This window comes from Poecile atricapillus, chromosome 37, assembly GCF_030490865.1.
Source record: "Poecile atricapillus isolate bPoeAtr1 chromosome 37, bPoeAtr1.hap1, whole genome shotgun sequence".
NCBI lineage: Eukaryota > Metazoa > Chordata > Aves > Passeriformes > Paridae > Poecile > Poecile atricapillus.
In genome coordinates this window covers 3,201,388-3,219,754 of record NC_081285.1, presented here as the reverse complement: position 1 = coordinate 3,219,754, position 18,367 = coordinate 3,201,388, and the positions used below count along the sequence as shown (strand labels likewise).

General features: G+C 57.1%; 1 protein-coding gene across 10 annotated transcripts in view; it reads right to left on the bottom strand.

The window, feature by feature from the left end:
• The window catches only part of FLNA (filamin A), an 83,068-nt gene that overhangs the window by 35,839 nt on the left and 28,862 nt on the right, over nt 1-18,367 (bottom strand). For all 10 annotated transcript variants that reach the window (XM_058861532.1, XM_058861533.1, XM_058861530.1 and 7 more), the window contains exons 15-26: nt 15,914-16,057; nt 11,536-11,659; nt 10,303-10,463; nt 8,418-8,508; nt 7,832-8,001; nt 6,772-6,889; nt 5,579-5,841; nt 4,433-5,039; nt 2,777-2,950; nt 2,076-2,238; nt 1,261-1,421; nt 259-429 (exon numbers count right to left, since the gene is read on the bottom strand). In XM_058861532.1, coding sequence (XP_058717515.1) covers nt 259-429; nt 1,261-1,421; nt 2,076-2,238; nt 2,777-2,950; nt 4,433-5,039; nt 5,579-5,841; nt 6,772-6,889; nt 7,832-8,001; nt 8,418-8,508; nt 10,303-10,463; nt 11,536-11,659; nt 15,914-16,057 — 2,347 coding nt within the window. The remainder of the gene's footprint in view (nt 1-258; nt 430-1,260; nt 1,422-2,075; nt 2,239-2,776; nt 2,951-4,432; nt 5,040-5,578; nt 5,842-6,771; nt 6,890-7,831; nt 8,002-8,417; nt 8,509-10,302; nt 10,464-11,535; nt 11,660-15,913; nt 16,058-18,367) is intronic.

Sequence of the window (18,367 nt, the reverse complement as noted above, 5' to 3'; positions counted from 1 at the left end):
CCATAGGATGCTCTGAAATCCCACTGGGCGCCTCAAAATCCCACTGGATGTTCCAGAATCCCACAGAGAAGCCCCAAAATCCCACAGGATGCTCTGAAATCCCACAGGGTATCCCAAAAACCCACAGGATGTCCCAAGAGCTGCTACTGAGCACCCCAAAACCTCTCCAGAACCCCTTAAAATCCCAGTAAAAACCTCCAAGCCCTCTCCAAAGCCCACCCAAATCCCCCAAATGGCAGGAAATCCCCCCCTGCTGACCCTTGGGACCCTGCACTTTGACGTCCAGCGGGGCCACGCCGGCCTTGGAGGTGTCCACGGTGAAGCTCTGGGGGACGTTGGCCCGGACGTGGCCGGGGGTCAGGCCTGGACCCCCGCAGGACACGCGGGAAGCGTCCACCACGTCCGACACCGGCACCTGGAACGGGCTCCCTGCAACGGCGGGAGAGGGATTAGGGGGGAGAAATGGGATTGGGGGGAAAATGGGATTGGGGGGAAAATGGGATTGGGGGGAGGGAAAAATGGGAATTGGGGAGGGAAAAAATGGGATTGGGGGAGGGAAAATGGGATTGGGGGAGGGAAAATGGGATTGGGGGGAGGGAAAATGGGAATTGGGGGGGAAAAATGGGAATTAGGGGAGGGGAAAATGGGAATTGGGGGGGGAAATAGGAATTGGGGGGGGAAAAACGGGAATTGGGGGGGTTAAAGTGGGAATTGGGGGGGTAAAACTGGGAATTAGGGGGAAAAATGGGAAATTAGGGGGGTAAAACTGGGAATTAGGAGGGGAAAATGGGGATTAGGGGGAAAACAAGAATTAGGGGAGAAAACCCAGGAATTAAAGAGAAAAACGGAAATTAGGGGAGAAAATGGGAATTAGGGTAAAAACTGGGAATTAGTGGGGAAATGGGATAAGTGGGGAAAATGGAAATTAGGGGGGAAACAAGAATTAGGGGGAAAAACTGGGATTTAGGGAGTGTGGGGATGGGAAAACAGGATTTAGGGGATGTGGGGTGAGTTTGGGGTCACCAGGGCGAGGGGGAAAATTGGGATTTAGGGGTCAAATCCCCCCAAATTTCCTAAAAATCCTACAAAATCCAACATAACCCCCCCAAAATCAAAACCTTTGAAAATTCCCAGAAAAATTCCCAGAAAAAAACCTCCAAAAATCCCCCGAAATTCATTAAAAAATTCCTGAAAATTCCCAAAAAATTCCCAAGAATTCCCCAGGAATTCCCCAGGAATTGCCACCTGCCCGGGGCTCACCGGGGACCTGGTGGCCGCCGTAGGTGACGTTGAGGCTGTAGGTTCCGGGCTCGTACGGGATGTACTCCACGGAGCAGCTCCCGTCCTTGTTGTCCGTGCAGGACATTTTGGCTTCCGAGGGCCCCTCCACGGCCAGGCCCAATCCCCCCGTGCCGGCCCCCCTGGAAAAACGGGATTTGGGCTCGTGGGAGGCAGAGATTTGGGGAAAAAATGGGATTTGGGGTCGTGGAAAAGGGAGATTTGGGGAAAAAATGGGATTTGGGGTCGTGGAAAAGGGAGATTTGGGGAAAAAATGGGATTTGAGGTCGTGGGAAGGGGAGATTTGGGGAAAAAATGGGATTTGGGGTAGTGGGAAGGGGAGATTTGGGGAAAAAATGGGATTTGGGGTCGTGGAAAAGGGACATTTGGGGAAAAAATGGGATTTGGGCTCGTGGGAGACGGAGATTTGGGGAAAAAATGGGATTTGAGGTCATGGGAAGGGGAGATTTGGGGAAAAAATGGGATTTGGGGTCATGGGAATCCCAGTAGGATTTGGGGGATTCCCAGTGGGATCTGGGACAATTCCCAGAAGGATTTTGGGGATTCCTGATTGGATTTTGAGGATTCCCATTGGGATTTTGGGAATTCCTGTTGGGATTTCAGGAATTGCCATTGGGATTTTGGGAATTCCTGTTGGGATTTTGGGAATTGCCATTGGGATTTTGGGAATTCCCGTTGGGATTTTGGGAATTGCCATTGGGATTTTGGGAATTCCTGTTGGGATTTTGGGAATTGCCATTGGGATTTTGGGAATTGCGTTGGCTCGGGGCTCTCACCGGGTCTCGACGGTGAATTTGTTGGGCACGTTGGTGGTGCCGCTCTGGATGCCGGGGCCGTGCACGCGGACACGGGCGGGGTCACAGCCCTCGGTGACGGGGACACGGAACGGGCTCAGCGGCACCGGGGACCCGCCGTACGTCACGTCCACCGTGTGCAGGCCTGGGGGCAATCCCAAATCCCTCCAAATCCCAGCCAAAATCCAGAAAATGCCAGCCCAAATCCATCAAATCCCATCCAAAATCCATCAAATCCATCAAATCCCAGCCCAAATCCATCAAATCCCATCCAAAATCCATCAAATCCATCAAATCCCAGCCCAAATCCATCAAATCCCATCCAAAATCCATCAAATCTACCAAATCCCATCCAAAATCCATCAAATCCATCAAATCCCAGCCCAAATCCATCAAATCCCATCCAAAATCCATCAAATCCCATCCAAATCCCATCCAAAATCCATCAAATCCTTCCAAATCCCATCCAAAATCCATCAAATCCTTCCAAATCCCATCCAAAATCCATCAAATCCTTCCAAATCCCATCCGAAATCCCTCAAATCTCCCCAAAATCCCCCAAAATCCTTCAGAGCCCCCCAAAACCCCCCAGAGTCACCCCAAAATCCCTCGATTTGTGCCCCAAACGCCGCCGTGTTTCTCCAATCCCCCCGTTCCCGGAGCGGGAGGCGCGGCGCGCTCACCCTCCTCGTAGGGCGTGTACTCCACGTGGTAGGTGCCGTCACCGCGGTCCTCCACGAAGGTCTCGGTGACGTTCCCGGAGGGGTTGGACACCAGGGCCTTGAGCAGGGGACCCCCGGCCTTGGCCACGGCGCGAGCGTCAACCTCGAACTCGGTGACGGCCTCGCGGAACACGCCTGGAACCAGGAAGGTGGGGGGGTCAGCGGGGTCAGTGGGGTCAGTGCGGTCAGAGGGGTCAGCAGGGTCAGCAGGGTCAGCGGGGTCAGCGGGGTCAGTGGGGTCAGTGGGGTCAGCGGGGTCAGCGGGGTCAGCGGGGTCAGCGGGGTCAGCGGGGTCAGTGGGGTCAGTGGGGTCAGCGGGGTCAGTGGGGTCAGTGGTGTCAGCGGGGTCAGCAGGGTCAGCGGGGTCAATGGGGTCAGTGGGGTCAGTGGGGTCAGCGGGGTCAGTGGGGTCAGCGGGGTCAGCGGGGTCAGAGGGGTCAGCAGGGTCAGCGGGGTCATTGGGGTCAGCGGGGTCAGCGAGGTCAGCGGGGTCAGCGGGGTCAGAGGGGTCAGCGGGGTCAGAGGGGTCAGCGGGGTCGTCTTCTGAGGCAGCTGAGCCCAGCTCAACCCAACTGAACCCAACCAAACCCAACTGAACCCAACTCAACCCAACTCAACCCAACCAAACTCAACTGAACCCAACCAAACTCAACCCAACTCAACCCAACCCAATGAACCCAACTCAACCCAAACCCAACAAACCCAACCAAACTCATCCCAACAAACCCAACCCAATGAACCCAACCCAACTCAACCCAACTCAATCCAACTCAATCCAACTGAACCAAACCAAACTCAACCCAACCCAATGAACCCAACTCAACCCAACCCAATTGAACCCAACCCAACCCAACTCAACCCAACTCAACCGAACCAAACTCAACCCAATGAACCCAACCCAATGAACCCAACTCAACCCAAACCCAATGAACCCAACCCAACTCAACCCAACCCAACTGAACCGAACCAAACTCATCCCAACTCAACCCAACCCAATGAACCCAACTCAACCCAACTCAATCCAACTGAACTCATCCCAACTCAACCCAACCCAATGAACCCAAGTCAATCCAACTCAACTCATCCCAACCAAACTGAAACCAACCCAATGAACCCAACTCAACTCATCCCAACTCAACCCAACCCAATGAACCCAACTCAATCCAACTCAACTCATCCCAGCCAAACTGAAACCAACCCAATGAACCCAACTCAACTCATCCCAACTCAATCCAACTCAACCCAACTGAACCCAACCAAACTCATCCCAACCCAATGAACCCAACCCCGCTCAACCCAACCCATCCCAGCTCAATTCATCCCTGCTCAACCCAACTCAGCTCAATCCAAAGAACCCAACACAACTGAACCCAACCCAATGAACCCAACTCAACCCAACCCAGCTCATCCCAACCCAACCCATCCCAACCAAACCCAACTCAACCCATCCCAATTCTTATCAACAAAACCCAACTCAACCCAACTCATCCCAGCCAAACCCAACTCATTTCATCCCAGCCAACCCAACTGAACCCAACTCAACCCATCCCATCCCACCTCAACCCAACTCAGCCCAACCCACCCCACCCCAACCCTCCCACCCCTCCCCAAACTCACCCTTCCCCTCCACGCCGGGCCCGTACACCTTGACTCCGGCCGTATCCACGGCTGCCGGCGCCGGCTCCACGCGCACGGTGCTGGGGAAGTGCGGCACGGGCTGCCCGCCGTACTCCACGGTGACGGTGTGCACGCCGGCGCTGCGCGGCGTGTAGGCGATGGTGTAAATACCGTCTCCGTTCTCCTCCACCCTCACCTCCGCCCGCGCCCCGGCTTCCGAGGCGATGCCGATGGTCAGCTCGGCCGTTCCCGCCCGGCTGCAGTCCACCCGGAAGCGCCCCGGCTGACCGGCCGTGGCCTTCTCCAATCCCGGCCCTTCGCAGGTGACCTTGGAAGGGTCGAACTGCGGCCGGATGGGGGCGCGGAAGGGCGAGCCCGGGATGTGGGCGCCGGCGAACAGGATGTTGATGTTGTAGTCGCCGGGCTCCGTCGGCAGGTAGGACACGGAGCAGGTGCCGTCGCCGTTGTCCTGGCACTCGATTTTGGCCTCGCAGGGTCCCTCCACGGTCAGCCCCAAACCGCCCGTGCCGGCGCCTTTGGTGTCGATGGTGAACGGGGCGGGAACCCCGGCCAGACCCCCCTGGAGACCGGGGCCGAAGGCACGGACCTGGGGGATGGGAAGGGTGGGATGGGTTGGGATGAGCTGGGTTTGGTTGGGTTTGGTTGGGTTGAGTTGGATTGAGTTGGGTTGAGTTGGGTTGAGTTGGGTTGGGTTGAGTTGAGTTGGGTTGAGTTGGGTTGAGTTGATTGAGTTGGGTTGAGTTGGGTGAATTGAGTTGGGTTGGGATGAGTTGAGTTGGGTTCATTGAGTTGAGTTGGGTTGAGTTGGGTTGGGTTGAGTTGGGTTGAGTTGGGATGGGTTGAGTTGGGTTGAGTTGGGTTACGTGAATTGAGTTGAGTTGAGTTGGGTGAATTGAGTTGAGTTGGGTTGGGTTGGGTTGAGTTGGGATGGGTTGAGTTGGGCTGAGTTGGGTGAACTGAGTTGAGAAGGGTCCCAGGACCTCCACCCCAAATTCCTCACCCCAAACCCCCCAAACCCCCTCCCCTAACCTTGGAGGGGTCGGTGGGCGGCACGGCCTCGACAGGGAAGGGAACCCGAGACCCCCACCCCAACCCCAAACCCAACCCCAACCCCCCTCCCCTAACCTTGGAGGGGTCGGTGGGCGGCACGGCCTCGACGGGGAAGGGGCTGCCGGGCACGGCGACGCCGTCGTAGGTGACCTCGACGCTGTGGGTGCCCTCGTCGCGCGGCACGAAGCGCACGGCGCTGCTGTCGCCGCCCGCGCCCGGCTCCACCGTGCACGGCACCGTCTTCCGGGACGGCCCCAAAATCCGGGCGCCCACCTTGCCCTGGCCCCCCACGCCCTTCGTCTTCACCGTGAACTCCTGAGCCTTGCCCACCTCCAGCTCTGCGGGGGGACGGGAAATGGGGACGGGATCCCAAAATCGGGGACAGGGAACCCCTAAATCTGCCTGGAAATCGGGGACAGGGAACCCCTAAATCTGCCTGGAAATCGGGGACAGGGAACCCCTAAATCTGCCTGGAAATCGGGGACAGGGAACCCCCAAATCTGCCCTGAAATCGGGGACAGGGAACCCCCAAATCTGCCCTGAAATCTGGGACAGGGAACCCCCAAATCTGCCCTGAAATCGGGGACAGGGAACCCCTAAATCTGCCTGGAAATCGGGGACAGGGAACCCCCAAATCTGATCTGAAATCGGGGACAGGGAACCCCTAAATCTGCCTGGAAATCGGGGACAGGGAACCCCTAAATCTGCCTGGAAATCGGGGACAGGGAACCCCTAAATCTGCCCTGAAATCGGGGACAGGGAACCCCTAAATCTGATCTGAAATCGGGGAGGAGACCCCGGAATTTGGGACAGGGAACCCCTAAATCTGCCCTGAAATTGGGGACAGGGAACCCCCAAATCTGTCCAGAAATTTGGGACAGGGAACCCCCAAATCTGCTCTGAAGTTGGGGGGAATCCCAAAATTGGGGAGGATCCTAAAACTGGGGAGGAGATCCCAAAATTGGGACAGAGAACCCCCAAACCCACCCTGAAACTGGGGGCTGAATCCCAAAATTGGGGAGGGGGACACGGAGTTGGGATTGGGGACCCCAAAATTGGGGTGCGAATCCCAAAATCCAGGGGTCGTTAGGGATGGATCCCAAAATCAACAACAGGGAATCCCCCCAACCCTCCCTCTTCCAATGCTCCCAAAACCTCCCCAAAATCCCCCCAAAACCCCCCCAAATCCCCCCAAAACCCCCCAAAATCCCCCAAAATCCCCCCAAATCCCCCCAAATCCCCCCAAAATCCCCCCAAATCCCCCTTACTGTCGTCCAGGCCGGAGATTTTGATCTTGGCCAGGTCCAGCCCCGGGCTGACCCCGACGTTGAAGGGGCTTTTGGGGATGGGGTCCCCCCCGTAGGTCACTGACACCCCCAAATTACCCTGGGGGGCACAGGGGGGGTCAGGGGGTGTCCCCAAAACACCCCCTCCCCAAAAAAACCCCAAAAAACCCCCCCTGAGCTGATCCAGGGGGGGTCTGGGGGGGTCAGGGGGTGTTTTAGGGGGGATTCAGGGGGTGTTTTGGGGGTTTTGGGGTTCCAGGGGGAGTTTTTGGGGTTTCAGGGGAGTTTTTGGGGTTCCAGGGGGAGTTTCTGGGGGTGTCAAGGGATTTTGGGGGTGTCAAGGGATTTTGGGGGTGTCAAGGGATTTTGGGGGGTTGCAGGGGGTGTTTTGGGGGGGTGTCAAGGGATTTTTTGGGGGTTTCAGGGGGTGTTCTGGGGATTTCAGGGGTATTTTTAGGATTTCAGGGGATTTTTGGGTGGTTTCAGGGGGTATTTCAGATGTTTTTGGGGTCCCAGAGTCAGTTTTTGGAGGTTATTTTGGATTTTTGGGATGCCAGAGTCAGTTTTTGGGGGTTTTTGGGGTCCCAGAGTCAGTTTCTGGGGGTTTTTGGGGTCCCAGAGTCAGTTTCTGGGGGTCTTTAGGGTCCCAGAGTCAGTTTTTGGGGGGTTTTTGGGGTCCCAGAGTTAGTTTTTGGGGTTATTTTGGGTTTTTGGGGTGCCCTACCTGCTGCACAGGTGTGTAGGTGACGCTGTGGGTGGTTTTGGGGTCCCAGAGTCAGTTTTTAGGGTCCCAGAGTCAGTTTTTGGGGGTTTTTGGGGTCCCAGAGTCAGTTTTTGGGGTTATTTTTGGTTTTTGGGGTGCCCTACCTGCTGCACAGGTGTGTAGGTGACGCTGTGGGTGGTTTTTAAGGTTGTTTTGGGGTTTTTTAGGCTCCCACAGTCAGTTTTTGGGGTTTTTTAGGGTCCCAGAGTCAGTTTTTGGGGGTTTTTGGGGTCCCAGAGTCAGTTTTTGGGGTTATTTTGGGTTTTTGGGGTGCCCTACCTGCTGCACAGGTGTGTAGGTGACGCTGTGGGTGCCGTCGTGGTTGTCGGTCACCTGCAGGTCCCTGACGGCCTCGCCCTTGCCGGGGCCGCTCACCTGCACGTCCAGCGCGGCGCGGCCGGCGCCCTTGGTGCTCACCGTGAAATGGGTGGGCTTGCCCAGCTCCACACCTGCGGGAGACCCCCAAAATGCCCCCCAAAATCCCGCTCAGACCCCTCCCCAAAAATCCCCCAATCCCAGAAGAACCACACCCCACACCCCCCCTTTCCTCCTCCTCAAAAAACCCCAAAATTCTTTGGGATTCCCAGAGTGCACTGGAGAGGCTCAGCCTGGGACCCCCAAATTTCCTTAAAATTCCCCTAAAATTTCACCCAAATTCTCCCCAAATTCCTCTCAAATTCTCCTCAAATTTCCCCAAATTCCCCTAAAACTTCACCCAAATTCTCCCCAAATTCTCTCCAAAGTTCCCCTCAAATTCTCCCCAAATTTCCCTAAAATTCCCCTAAAATTTCCCTCAAATTCCCCCCAAATTCTCCTCAAATTCCCCCAAATTCCCCCCGAAGCCCCCCGAAGCCCCCAGACCCACCGGAGCGGCTCAGGCCGGGCCCCTCAGCCTTGACTTTGCTGGCGTCGTGGGCCGGGTCCACCTTGACCCGGATGGGGCTGCTGGGGGTGGCCTGGGGGGGACAGAGGGGTCAGGGACCCCCTGAGACCCCCTGAGACCACCCTGAGACCACCCAGAGACCACCCAGAGACCCCCCAGAGACCACCCAGACCCCCTGAGACCACCCAGACCCCCATAGACCCCCTGAGATCACCCAGAGACACCCAGACCCCCAGAGACCACTCAGAGACCCCCTGAGGTCACCCTGACCCATATGGGGCTGCTGGGGGTGGCCTGGGGGGGACAGAGGGGTCAGGGACCCCCTGAGACACTCCCTGAGACCCCCCAGAGACCACCCAGAGACACCCAGAGACCACCCAGACCCCCAGAGACCCCCTGAGACCACCCTGAGACCCCCAAGACCCCGCTGAACACCCCCCAAAGCCCCCCAAAGCTCCCCAGAGACCCCCTGAGCCCCCAGCCCCACCTGGCCAGCGAACAGCACCATGATGGTGTGGAACCCCCTGACCCAAATCCCCCCCAAATCCCCTAAACCCCCCCAGCCCCCCAAAGCCCCCCAGAGCCCCCAAAGCCCCCCCAAAGCCCCCCTGAGCCCCCAGCCCCACCTGGCCAGTGAACAGCACCATGATGGTGTGGAACCCCCTGACCCAAAACCCCCCCAAAGCCCCCCTGAGCCCCCCAAAGCCCCCCTGAGCCCCCAGCCCCACCTGGCCAGCGAACAGCACCATGATGGTGTGGAACCCCCAGCCCCCCCAAAGCCACCCAAAGCCCCCCAAAGCCCCCCAAAGCCCCCAGAGCCCCCCAAAGCCCCCAGCCCCACCTGGCCAGCGAACAGCACCATGATGGTGTGGAACCCCCTGACCCCCCAAAGCCCCCCTGACACCCCCAAACCCCCCCTGAGCCTCCCAGCCCCCCCAAAGCCCCCCAAAGCCCCCCAAAGCCCCCCGAAGCCCCCAGCCCCACCTGGCCAGTGAACAGCACCATGATGGTGTGGAACCCCCTGACTCCCCTGACCCCCCCAGCCCCCCAAAGCCCCCCCTGAGCCCCCCAAAGCCCCCCCAGACCCCCCCAGCCCCACCTGGCCAGCGAACAGCACCATGATGGTGTGGAACCCCCTGACCCCCCCAGCCCCCCTGAGCCCCCCCAAACCCCCCCAGAGCCCCCCAAAGCCCCCCAGCCCCACCTGGCCAGCGAACAGCACCATGATGGTGTGGAACCCCCAGCCCCCCAAAGCCCCCCAAAGCCCCCCAAAGCCTCCCCAAAGCCCCCCAAACCCCCCCAGCCCCACCTGGCCAGTGAACAGCACCATGATGGTGTGGAACCCCCTGACTCCCCTGACCCCCCCAGCCCCCCAAAGCCCCCCCTGAGCCCCCCAAAGCCCCCCCAGACCCCCCCAGCCCCACCTGGCCAGCGAACAGCACCATGATGGTGTGGAACCCCCTGACTCCCCTGAAGCCCCCAGCCCCCCTGAAGCCCCCCTGACCCCCCCAAAGCCCCCCTCAGCCCCCCAAAGCCCCCAGCCCCCCCAAAGCCCCCCAAAGCCCCCTGACCCCCCCAGCCCCACCTGGCCAGTGAACAGCACCATGATGGTGTGGAACCCCCTGACCCAAATCCCCCCCAAATCCCCTAAACCCCCCCAGCCCCCCAAAGCCCCCAAAGCCCCCCAGAGCCCCCAAAGCCCCCCCAAAGCCCCCCGAAGCCCCCCAGCCCCACCTGGCCAGCGAACAGCACCATGATGGTGTGGAACCCCCTGACCCTCCTGAGCCTCCCAGCCCCCCAAAGCCCCCCTGAGCCCCCCCAAGCCCCCCAGAGCCCCCCAAGCCCCCCCAAACCCCCCCAGCCCCACCTGGCCAGCGAACAGCACCATGATCGTGTGCAGCCCGGCCCCTCTCGGGGTGTATTTCACCGTGAAGGTGTCGTTGTCGTTCCTGATGATGTCGAAGTCCAGGTCGGCCTCGGCCGGTCCCACCACGCCCGGGGCGCACTTAATGCCGATGCTGACGTCACCTGGGGGGGCACGGGGGGGTCAGAGACACCCCAAAATATCGGGGGGGGGGGGGTGGGGGGGGGGTCCCCTAAAGTCTGAGCTGTTCCTGCTCCCCCTCAAAACCCCGGGATCACAAAATCCCCCACCCGGGAATTTCGCTGTTTCCAGGTGATGTCACCTGGGGGACCCCCCAAAAAACCTCCCCTAAATCTGGGGGTGCCCCCCGGGACCCCCCAAAAACCCCTCAGGAATCCACCAGGAGCCCAAACAGGCCCCAAAACTCCCCCCAAATCCTTTCAGAGCCCCCCAAATCCCCCCCAGACCCTTTCAGAGCCCCCCAGGCCTCCCCAAATCCCCCTCAAACCACTTCAGATCCCTCCAAATCCCCCCCAGACCCTTTCAGAGCCCCCCAAATCCCACCCAGACCCTCCCAGACCCCTTTAGAGCCCCCCAAATCCCTCCAGATCCTTTCAGAGCCCCCAGACCCCCCCAAACCCCCCCAAATCCCCTCCAGACCTCCCCAAATCTCCCCCAGGCCCCCCCAAATCTCCTCCAGACCCCCCCAAATCTCCTCCAGACCCCTCAAATCTCCCCCAGGCCCCCCAAACCCCCTCCAAACCCTTCAGACCCCCCCAAATCTCCCCCAGACCCCCCAAACCCCCTCCTCACCCCCCCAAATCTCCCCCAGCCACCCCCAAACCCCTTCAGAGCCCCCCAAATCTCCCCCAGGCCCCCCCAAACCCCTTCAGAGCCCCCCAAATCTCCCCCAGGCCCCCCCAAATGTCCCCCAGACCCCCCCAAACCCCCTCCAAACCCTTCAGACCCCCCCAAATCTCCCCCAGCCACCCCCAAACCCCTTCAGACCCCCCCAAATCTCCTCCAGACCCCCTCAAATCTCCCCCAGGCCCCCCAAACCCCTTCAGACCCCCCCAAATCTCCCCCAGGCCCCCCCAAATCTCCTCCAGGCCCCCCCAAATCCCTTCAGATCCCCCCAAACCCCTTCAGACCCCCCCAAATCTCCTCCAGACCCCCCCAAATCTCCCCCAGCCCCCCCCAAATCCCCTCCCCACCCCCCCGGTGCCCCCAGCCCACCCTGGCCGGCCTCGGCGCAGTCCACGGTGAAAAACGTCGGCTCCAGAGCCTTGAGCCCCGTCTTGGCCACGCCCGGCCCGAAAACCTTCACCTTGTGGGGGTGACTGCCAGCCCCCACCCCCACCTGTGGGACAGGGGGGTCAAACTGGGAGCCCCAGAGCCAAACTGGGAACCCACAGAGCCAAACTGGGAACCCCAGAGCCAAACTGGGAACCCCCAGAGCCAAACTGGGAACCCCAGAGCCAAACTGGGAACCCCAGAGCCAACCCCGGAACCCCAGAGCCAAACTGGGAACCCCAGAGCCAACCCTGGACCCCCAGAACCAACCCCGGAACCCCCAGAGCCAAACTGGGAACACCCAGAGCCAAACTGGGAACCCCCAGAGCCAAACTGGGAACCCCCAGAGTCAACCCCGGAACCCCAGAGCCAAACTGGGAACCCCCAGAGCCAAACTGGGAACCCCAGAGCCAAACTGGGAACCCCCAGAGCCAAACTGGGAACCCCCAGAGCCAACCCCGGACCCCCAGAACCAACCCCGGAACCCACAGAGCCAAACTGGGAACCCCCAGAGCCAAACTGGGAACCCCAGAGCCAAACTGGGAACCCCCAGAGCCAAACTGGGAACCCCCAGAGCCAAACTGGGAACACCCAGAGCCAAACTGGGAACCCCCAGAGCCAAACTGGGAACCCCAGAGCCAAACTGGGAACCCCCAGAGCCAAACTGGGAACCCCCAGAGCCAAACTGGGAACACCCAGAGCCAAACTGGGAACCCCCAGAGTCAAACTGGGAACACCAGAGCCAACCCCAGAACCCCCAGAGCCAAACTGGGAACACCCAGAGCCAAACTGGGAACCCCAGAGCCAAACTGGGAACCCCAGAGCCAAACTGGGAACCCCAGAGCCAACCCCAGAACCCCCAGAGCCAAACTGGGAACCCCCAGAGCCAAACTGGGAACCCCCAGAGCCAAACTGGGAACCCCCAGAGTCAACCCCGGAACCCCAGAGCCAAACTGGGAACCCCCAGAGCCAAACTGGGAACCCCAGAGCCAAACTGGGAACCCCAGAGACAAACTGGGAACCCCCAGAGCCAACCCCGGAACCCCCAGAGCCAAACTGGGAACCCCAGAGCCAAACTGGGAACCCCCAGAGCCAAACTGGGAACCCCCAGAGCCAACCCCGGAACCCCCAGAGTCAAACTGGGAACCCTCAGAGCCAAACTGGGAACCCCCAGAGCCAAACTGGGAACCCCCAGAGCCAAACTGGGAACCCCCAGAGCCAAACTGGGAACACCCAGAGCCAAACTGGGAACCCCCAGAGCCAAACTGGGAACCCCCAGAGCCAAACTGGGAACCCCAGAGCCAAACTGGGAACCCCCAGAGCCAAACTGGGAACCCCCAGAGCCAAACTGGGAACACCCAGAGCCAAACTGGGAACCCCCAGAGTCAAACTGGGAACACCAGAGCCAACCCCAGAACCCCCAGAGCCAAACTGGGAACACCCAGAGCCAAACTGGGAACCCCAGAGCCAAACTGGGAACCCCAGAGCCAAACTGGGAACCCCAGAGCCAACCCCAGAACCCCCAGAGCCAAACTGGGAACCCCCAGAGCCAAACTGGGAACCCCCAGAGCCAAACTGGGAACCCCCAGAGTCAACCCCGGAACCCCAGAGCCAAACTGGGAACCCCCAGAGCCAAACTGGGAACCCCAGAGCCAAACTGGGAACCCCAGAGACAAACTGGGAACCCCCAGAGCCAACCCCGGAACCCCCAGAGCCAAACTGGGAACCCCAGAGCCAAACTGGGAACCCCAGAGCCAAACTGGGAACCCCCAGAGCCAAACTGGGAACCCCCAGAGCCAACCCCGGAACCCCAGAGCCAACCCCGGAACCCCCAGAGCCAAACTGGGAACCCCAGAGCCAAACTGGGAACACCCAGAGCCAAACTGGGAACCCCCAGAGCCAAACTGGGAACCCCCAGAGCCAACCCCGGAACCCCCAGAGTCAAACTGGGAACCCTCAGAGCCAAACTGGGAACCCCCAGAGCCAAACTGGGAACCCCAGAGCCAAACTGGGAACCCCAAAGCCAAACTGGGAACCCCAGAGCCAAACTGGGAACCCCCAGAGCCAAACTGGGAACCTCCAGAGCCAAACTGGGAACCCCCAGAGCCAAACTGGGAACCCCCAGAGCCAAACTGGGAACACCCAGAGCCAAACTGGGAACCCCCAGAGCCAACCCCAGAACCCCCAGAGCCAAACTGGGAACCCCAGAGCCAAACTGGGAACCCCAGAGCCAAACTGGGAACCCCCAGAGCCAAACTGGGAACACCCAGAGCCAAACTGGGAACCCCCAGAGCCAAACTGGGAACCCCCAGAGCCAACCCCGGAACCCCCAGAGCCAAACTGGGAACCCCAGAGCCAAACTGGGAACCCCCAGAGCCAAACTGGGAACCCCCAGAGCCAAATTCAGGACCCCAAAGCCAACCCTGCCCCCCCAAATGAATTTTTTTGGACATTTCTCCCCCCAGACCCCCCAAAATCCCAATTTTTGGACAATTTCTCCCCCCCAGACCCCCCAAAATCCCAATTTTTGGACGATTTCTCCCCCCAGACCCCCCAAAATCCCAATTTTTGGATGATTTCTCCTCTCCAGACCCCCCAAAATCCCAATTTTTGGACATTTCTTTCCCCCCAGACCCCCCAAAATCCCAATTTTTGGATGATTTCTCCCCCCAGACCCCCCAAAATCCCAATTTTTGGACAATTTCCCCCCCCCAGACCCCCCAAAATCCCAATTTTTGGACAATTTCTCCCCCCACACCCCCCAAAATCCCAATTTTTGGACAATTTCTCCCCCCAGACCCCCCCAAATCCCAATTTTTGGACAATTTCTCCCCCCACACCCCCCAAAATCCCAATTTTTGGACAATTTCTCCCCCCAGACCCCCCCAAATCCCAATTTTTGGACAATTTCTCCCCCCACACCCCCCAAAATCCCAATTTTTGGACAATTTGCCCCCCTCAGACCCCCCCAAATCCCAATTTTTGGACGATTTCTCCCCCCAGACCCCCCAAAATCCCAATTTTTGGACGATTTCTCCCCCCAGACCCCCCAAAATCCCAATTTTTGGACAATTTCTCCCCCCAGACCCCCAAAATCCCAATTTTTGGACAATTTCTCCTCCCCAGACCCCCCAAAATCCCAATTTTTGGACAATTTCTCCTCCCAGACCCCCCCAAATCCCAATTTTTGGACAATTTCTCCCCCCACACCCCCCAAAATCCCAATTTTTGGATGATTTCTCCTCTCCAGACCCCCCCAAAATCCCAATTTTTGGACAATTTCTCCCCCCAGCCTCCCCCAAAATCCCAATTTTTGGACAATTTCTCCCCCCAGACCCCCCCAAATCCCAATTTTTGGACGATTTCTCCTCCCACACCCCCCAAAATCCCAATTTTTGGACAATTTCTCCTCCCCAGACCCCCCAAAATCCCAATTTTTGGACGATTTCTCCCCCCCAGACCCCCCAAAATCCCAATTTTTGGACAATTCCTCCCCCAGCCCCCCAAAATCCCAATTTTTGGACGATTTCTCCCCCCAGACCCCCCCAAAATCCCAATTTTTGGACGATTTCTCCTCTCCAGACCCCCCAAAATCCCAATTTTTGGACGATTTCTCCTCCCTAGACCCCCCCAAAATCCCAATTTTTGGATGATTTCTCCCCCCAGACCCCCCAAAATCCCAATTTTTGGATGATTTCTCCCCCCACACCCCCCAAAATCCCAATTTTTGGACAATTTCTCCCCCCCAGACCCCCCAAAATCCCAATTTTTGGACAATTTCTCCCCCCACACCCCCCAAAATCCCAATTTTTGGACAATTTCTCCCCCCACACCCCCCAAAATCCCAATTTTTGGACAATTTCTCCCCCCACACCCCCCAAAATCCCAATTTTTGGACAATTTCTCCCCCCACACCCCCCAAAATCCCAATTTTTGGACAATTTCTCCCCCCAGACCCCCCAAAATCCCAATTTTTGGTCGATTTCTCCCCCCAGACCCCCCAAAATCCCAATTTTTGGATGATTTCTCCCCCCCAGACCCCCCAAAATCCCAATTTTTGGATGATTTCTCCCCCCCAGACCCCCCAAAATCCCAATTTTTGGACAATTTCTCTCCCCAGACTCCCCAAAATCCCAATTTTTGGACGATTTCTCCCCCCCAGACCCCCCAAAATCCCAATTTTTGGACAATTTCTCCCCCCCAGACCCCCCAAAATCCCAATTTTTGGATGATTTCTCCCCCCCAGACCCCCCAAAATCCCAATTTTTGGACAATTTCTCCCCCCCAGCCCCCCCAAACCCCGATTTTGGGGTGTCCTCACCCGGAAGGGGCTCTGGGGGATGTTGACGCCCCCCCAGGACACCATGGCCGTGTGTTTCAGGGCTTTTTTTGGGGTGTAGGAGCAGCTGAAGGTTCCGTTCCCGTTGTCCTTCACCGCCACATCCACGGGGGTCCCCTCGGCGTCCTGGGGAGCCCAAAAATGGGGCTCAGAACCCCCCAAAATCCCCCCAAAATCCCCCCAAAATCCCCCCAAAATCCCCCCAAATTCAGCTGAAATCTCCCCAAAATCTGATGGGGATCGGCCCCAAAAATCCCCCCAAAATCCACCCCAAATATCCCCAAAATCCACCTCAAATCTCACAAATATCCCCAAAATCCACCTCAAATCTCCCAAATCTTCCCCAAAAATCCCCAAAATTCACCTCAAATCCCCCCCAAAATCCCCCCAAATTCAGCTGAAATCTCCCCAAAATCTGATGGGGATCGGCCCCAAAAAATCCCCCCAAAATCCCCCCCAAATATCCCCAAAAATCCCCAAAAATCCCCAAAATTTACCAAAAATCCCCCCAAAAATCCCCCCAAAATCCCCAAAATCTGATGGGGACCGGCCCCAAAAAATGCCCCCCAAATCCACACCAAATCTCCCAAATCTTCCCCAAAATTCCCCAAAATTCACCTCAAATCCCCCAAAAAATCCCCCCAAAATCTCCCCAAATTCAGCTGAAATCTCCCCAAAATCTGATGGGGATCGGCCCCAAAAAATCCCCAAAATCCACCCCAAATCTCCCAAATCTTCCCCAAAAATCCCCAAAATTCACCTCAAATCCCCCCAAAAATCACCAAAATTCACCTCAAATCCCCCCCAAAATCCCCCCAAAATCCCCCCAAATTCAGCTGAAATCTCCCCAAAATCTGATGGGGATCGGCCCCAAAAATCCCCCCAAAATCCACCCCAAATATCCCCAAAAATCCCCAAAATTCACCTCAAATCTCCCAAATATCCCTAAAAATCCCCAAAATTTACCTCAAATCCCCCCAAAAATCCCCCCAAATTCAGCTGAAATCTCCCCAAAATCTGATGGGGATCGGCCCCAAAAATCCCCCCCAAAATCCACCCCAAATCTCCCAAATCTTCCCCAAAATCCACCCCAAATCTCCCAAATATCCCCAAAATTCACCTCAAATCCCCCCAAAAATCCCCCCAAAATTCACCTCAAATCCCCCCAAAAATCCCCCCAAAATTCACCTCAAATCCCCCCAAAATCCCCCCAAATTCAGCTGAAATCTCCCCAAAATCTGATGGGGATCGGCCCCAAAAATCCCCCCAAAATCCACCTCAAATCCCCCCAAAAATCCTCAAAATTCACCTCAAATCCCCCCAAAAATCCCCCCAAAATCCACCCCAAATCTCCCAAATATCCCCAAAATTCACCTCAAATCCCCCCAAAAATCACCAAAATTCACCTCAAATCCCCCCCAAAATCCCCCCAAATTCAGCTGAAATCTCCCCAAAATCTGATGGGGATCGGCCCCAAAAAATCCCCCCCAAATCCACCTCAAATCTCCCAAATATCCCCAAAAATCCCCAAAATTCACCCCAAATCCCCCCAAAATCCCCAAAATCCCTTTAAAATCCCCACAAATCCCCCAAATCTTCCCCAAAATCAACCTTAAGTCCCCCCAAATTCCCAATCCCTGATTCCCAAATCCCCAAAAATTCCCCAAAATTCACCTCAAATCCCCCAAAAAATCCCCCCAAAATCTCCCCAAATTCAGCTGAAATCTCCCCAAAATCTGATGGGGATCGGCCCCAAAAAATCCCCAAAATCCACCCCAAATCTCCCAAATCTTCCCCAAAAATCCCCAAAATTCACCTCAAATCCCCCCAAAAATCACCAAAATTCACCTCAAATCCCCCCCAAAATCCCCCCAAAATCCCCCCAAATTCAGCTGAAATCTCCCCAAAATCTGATGGGGATCGGCCCCAAAAATCCCCCCAAAATCCACCCCAAATATCCCCAAAAATCCCCAAAATTCACCTCAAATCTCCCAAATATCCCTAAAAATCCCCAAAATTTACCTCAAATCCCCCCAAAAATCCCCCCAAATTCAGCTGAAATCTCCCCAAAATCTGATGGGGATCGGCCCCAAAAATCCCCCCCAAAATCCACCCCAAATCTCCCAAATCTTCCCCAAAATCCACCCCAAATCTCCCAAATATCCCCAAAATTCACCTCAAATCCCCCCAAAAATCCCCCCAAAATTCACCTCAAATCCCCCCAAAAATCCCCCCAAAATTCACCTCAAATCCCCCCAAAATCCCCCCAAATTCAGCTGAAATCTCCCCAAAATCTGATGGGGATCGGCCCCAAAAATCCCCCCAAAATCCACCTCAAATCCCCCCAAAAATCCTCAAAATTCACCTCAAATCCCCCCAAAAATCCCCCCAAAATCCACCCCAAATCTCCCAAATATCCCCAAAATTCACCTCAAA